The sequence below is a fragment of the Grammomys surdaster genome, unplaced genomic scaffold (genome assembly GCF_004785775.1).
Source record: "Grammomys surdaster isolate TR1022 unplaced genomic scaffold, NIH_TR_1.0 277, whole genome shotgun sequence".
NCBI lineage: Eukaryota > Metazoa > Chordata > Mammalia > Rodentia > Muridae > Grammomys > Grammomys surdaster.
Window position 1 is genome coordinate 1,051,558 of NW_021604718.1, and position 4,414 is coordinate 1,055,971.

The 4,414-nt window shown below is 55.7% G+C and overlaps 1 protein-coding gene across 1 annotated transcript in view; it reads right to left on the bottom strand.

Annotated features, from left to right (window-relative positions):
• Positions 1-1,306: 1,306 nt before the first annotated feature.
• Pacsin1 (protein kinase C and casein kinase substrate in neurons 1) overlaps positions 1,307-4,414 on the bottom strand; it is a 15,684-nt gene continuing 12,576 nt past the window's right edge. The window contains exons 7-10 of the mRNA XM_028777035.1: positions 3,597-3,717; positions 3,375-3,502; positions 2,616-2,803; positions 1,307-2,388 (exon numbers count right to left, since the gene is read on the bottom strand). Of these exons, the coding sequence (XP_028632868.1) occupies positions 2,279-2,388; positions 2,616-2,803; positions 3,375-3,502; positions 3,597-3,717 (547 nt within the window). The 3' untranslated portion in view covers positions 1,307-2,278. The remainder of the gene's footprint in view (positions 2,389-2,615; positions 2,804-3,374; positions 3,503-3,596; positions 3,718-4,414) is intronic.

Sequence of the window (4,414 nt, forward strand, 5' to 3'; positions counted from 1 at the left end):
AACTGGGGGGATGAAACACATCACTGACCGAGCCCTGCAGGGTCCCATGCAGCATCAAGGGGCCCCTGGGGAGTACAGGAAGGGGTGTGGACACGGCGAGGGAGGGGTGTGGTTCAGCCCAAGGTTGAGGTGCCCTGACACCAGCAATAACAGGTGGGGCTCAGCTCCGGGCTCTGGGGATTTCCAGTGGGGAGACCCTCCCTCACTGGGGTGCTGAGGAACTTGAGGACCAAGTCTGGTCCCAGTTGGGGTCATCAAAGGTGGTTGTTCATAAGGGATGGATTTTCCAGTTCCTGCCCAAGAGTGGGCAGCTAGTATACTGCATGGGGTGTGCCTGGGGTCCAGTCGGGGCCACAGCCCCTCCCCAGGTGCTGGGAAGCCGCTGGCACAGAGAGGGGGAGCCCAGGCCCCAAGGTGCAGACATGGCGGCTTCTTGCCTTTCTGAGGTGAGGGTGAAGGGAAAAGCTGGAGGAAGCCTGCCATCTGGGGAGGCAGGAGGAGCTGTGGACAAAGGGGGGTTTGAATCCTGCTTCTGGTTCTGAGGGGCCCAGGACCCAACCTGTGCTGCAGCTGAAGCCCGTAGGGCAAACAGTGACAGGGAAGTGCCTGCCTCTTCGGTGCCATGTTCCCGGCTCCTGGCCCTGAGGGAGGACTGGCCCAACAGAAGCCCCTGCCACAGCCCTACTCAAGGGTGTGTGTGTGTGTGTTAGAGCCCCAATGCTTGGGTTCATGACCTGACGGTGTTGTCAGGAGAAGCAGCAGAGAGCTAAAGGGCCCCGGGGAACATGGGTGGTATACTCTTTCCCTGGAGGCCCAGAAGGCCACCTGATTCGGGAGGCAGAGAATGTCCGTGGGCCAGAGGCCTGACAGACACCAGCTGTGTGAGACTTTCCTCAAATTTGTGTTCTCAAAGGTCCAGAGAAACAGCCTCTACCCGATTTCCACTGTAGGAGGTCTTAGCCAACCCCACCCCACCCACTCAAGGGAGAGCCTGCCACCTACTTTCCAACCACAAGCAAGGGCCCTGTGTCCCCTCCCACCTCCAGAGTCCTTTAACAGAGACTCGGACTTAGAGAAACAGGATCAGGAGGCAGGCTGCCAGCATTCAGGGGGTATATTGGGGACTAAAAGGTCAAGAAAGAAAGATATAGTGACCATTCAGAGTTCCTTCCTCAGGCCAGCCTGAACTGCTGGCTCCCCCTTACAGTGCCAAGCTGGATGCTCCCCTGAGTCCGGTGTCTCCTCCCCCCCCCACACCCCCAGGCAGGCCACGAGAGAGACCTGGCTGTTCCCCTGAGCCCCTGAATCTTCTAAGTTGGCCAGGTGAGAGCCTTGTAGATCGGCCTCACAAAGGCTGATGTTGACACAGTGATTGTGGGGCTGGGGCATTGCCATTTCTGAATGGGATGGGTGGCCAAACGCCTCTTCCCCAGGGAATGGGAGGAGGCTGCTACTGTTGGTGGCTTTGCCCTGGGCTTTGAGGGGGAGGAGGCTTTGACCAGTGCCAAGGACTTAGGAGATGGGCAGGTTCTCTGTAAGATGCTCAGATGCTCCTCTGGAGGACCTCTCTGTCCCTGTAGGGTTTTTCATCCCTCAAAATGGGCTTGGCATTGGGAGTGTTGGCACAGCCTGGACAGATGATCTGTTCCTCCTCTTCCTCTCCTGTGTGCCAGGGATGGCATGACTCCGCCTGCCCCCATTCACCTGCCTTCATGTCTGGGGAAGTGAAGAGACCCCCCCAGAAACCTCCACAGAAAAAGGAGGGAAATTCTCCCCCCAGCCTCACTGGTCCAGGAAGAGAACAGCACCCCCGGGGCAGAGTGGAAGACTAAAGATTGGGGGCCCTTTAAGAGAAGGGGGTGGTTGAAGAGGGCAGGAGAGGGGACAGGAGAGTTTAGGAAGCCAAGCTCAGGTGACAAGGGTAGCTGCTGGCAGCTGTGGTGGGACAGGAGAGCGAGACAGGGTAGAAGGATCCAGAAGATCTCCCTCAAGACTCAGGAGACTCTTTGGTGGACTCTGTAGACCAGATGTGACATAGGGTTAAGTCCCAAGATCCTTGCCCACGCTGTGGGGGAGGCCGTCATCCTAAGCCCCACTCCCCTGGCCTCCAGGTAGGCCGCAGACGCTGTCTCTTCATATTTCTTCTTTTTTGTTCTGTTTTGACTTTTAAAAAAATAAAAGCTTGATCGGAAAATATGTCTGGAACTCTATGGCGAGGGGAGGGGGAAGGGCGGAAGGCGGTGGACAAGGAGTGAGAGGAGTCGGGTGGGCAAGGTGGCTATATAGCCTCGACGTAGTTGGCAGGATAGAGGCCCAGCTGCCCGCTGTCCAGCCGCCCGCGGCACCAACCCTGCTCGTCCTCCTCTCCGAGCTTGGTGAGCTCATCCCCTGGAGAGGGAGACACAGGGATGCCTTGTCAATGCATCTCTCTGCCCCAGAGCTCCATCCCATTTACCTGGACTTCCTGTCTTCAAGCCGGACCCTTGCACTTTGCACTACCCAGCTCACGCCAGGCCTCTCGCTCAACCCTTGCTCTCTTCCTACATCCAACCCAAGCCCAGTCTCCTCCCCCTAGTCCTCCGACCCCGCCCCACCCTCAGCCACGCCCCCCGTACCGGCTTTGAAGCTGAGTTCATCCTGCTCCTGACCGTCGTAGTCATAGAGTGCCCGTACACGAACTCCCTTGGCATCATCGTCGAAGGGGTTGGCGCCACCATTGGCCTCGTTCCCCCCGAAGGGGTTTCCGCTCTCATCGTCTGACCACTCGGTGGCATACGGTTGGCCTCGGTCATAGCTGCTAACACTTAGGTGCAAATGGAGAGCTCTGTCAGTGGCCTTGACCCCCATCTCCACCCGTGTCAACATCCTCTCCTAACCAGAGCTGGGGTTCAGATTCTACAAGGCTGAAGCTGAGGTCAGATACACAGGGCGGGGTCCTAGCCAGTGAGCCTCAGATAGCTTGAACAGTTTGCGTTAGTATTTCAGCTAGTGCGAAGGAGGACCCAAGGACTGTCTGATCCTGTGAGAAAGACTACCCTTAAATGGGTACCAGCTTGGACGAGACTGCTTTCCCTGGTTCTGAGCTGATACATGTTGCCTAGTCTCTCTGGACTTAAAACGCACACATTTATTCCTTCTCAGACTGGCCGGAGGCTTGAATCTATTAACGTAAGGAAGGTGCTTAGAATACCGTGTGACTTAGAATACCGTGTGACTCACAGCAGGTGTCTTGAAGGGTCACCCACCTGTTTTGCAGAGGACACATAGTAGTTATGGTCTGCTGTAATTCCTTGTCTTCGTGGATACATTGTATCTGGCCCAGTGTGTGGGTCTCTCTCTCTTTCCTACCCAGGAGCCCCATGGGAGGTACTCACCTGCCGCGGTCCCCAGCCTGGGATGTAGATTCTACAGCCCCAGTGGCATTGCTCAGGGTGGCCCCCTCTGCCTTCTTAGGCTGTTTCTCCTTCTTGGCAGCCGTGTGCGGGAGGTCTGGGTTCCACTCCTGGAGGTGAGGAGAAGTCAGGCTGAGGGGTCTGAACCTGCAGTCCCCTCTCAACCCTCCGCGGATCCCACTTTACCACCGTGAGCATGCTCACCTCAAACTGCGGCCAGTTCATGGGCATCCCGGGGCCACTGGTGCTGCGGAACCACCTGAGGTCCTCCTGGGCGTCGGCCCCCCGGATGGCCTGCTCCAGCTCTCGGTAGACATGGGTGTAGCTGTGCAGGAGGAGGATGGCGCAGGCTTTCTTCTCAGCCCACTCAGAGGCCAAGATGCTCGGCATAGCCCCAGCCAGGAAGGCTCCTCCCCACCCCCTTATTATTAAAATTGTATTTATTTTATGTGTATGGGTGTTTTGTCTGCATGAATGTGTGTGTGTGCCACGCGTATTCTCGGAGGCCAGAAGAGGGCGCTGGATTCCCTGGAACTGGAATTAGGGGTGTTTTTGAGCCGTTCATGCAGATGCTGGCAATCACTGCAGTTAACTGCTGAGCGAGCACTCCAGACCTTTCACTTTTTGTTTTGGTTTTCTTTCTTTCTCTCTTTCTCTCTTTCTTTCTTTCTTTCTTTCTTTCTTTCTTTCTTTCTTTCTTTCTTTCTGTTTTTCTTTCTTTCTTTCTTTTTTGGTTTTTCGAGACAAGGTTTCTCTGTGTAGCCCTGGCTGTCCTAGAACTCACTCTGTAGACCAGGCTAGCCTCGAACTCAGAAATCCGCCTGCCTCTGCCTCCCGAGTGCTGGGATTAAAGGCGTGCGCCACCACTGCCCGGCTCTGTTTCTTTATAGAAGAGTGAATCAATTACTGTATATTAAGTAACGATGAGGCAAGGAGAGCCAACATAGTCTTTGCCCCTCCCACGTAGGGATAATCTAGGGACCAGTTAATACGACCCCAGTTTTCACAATCTTTGTTTCCAG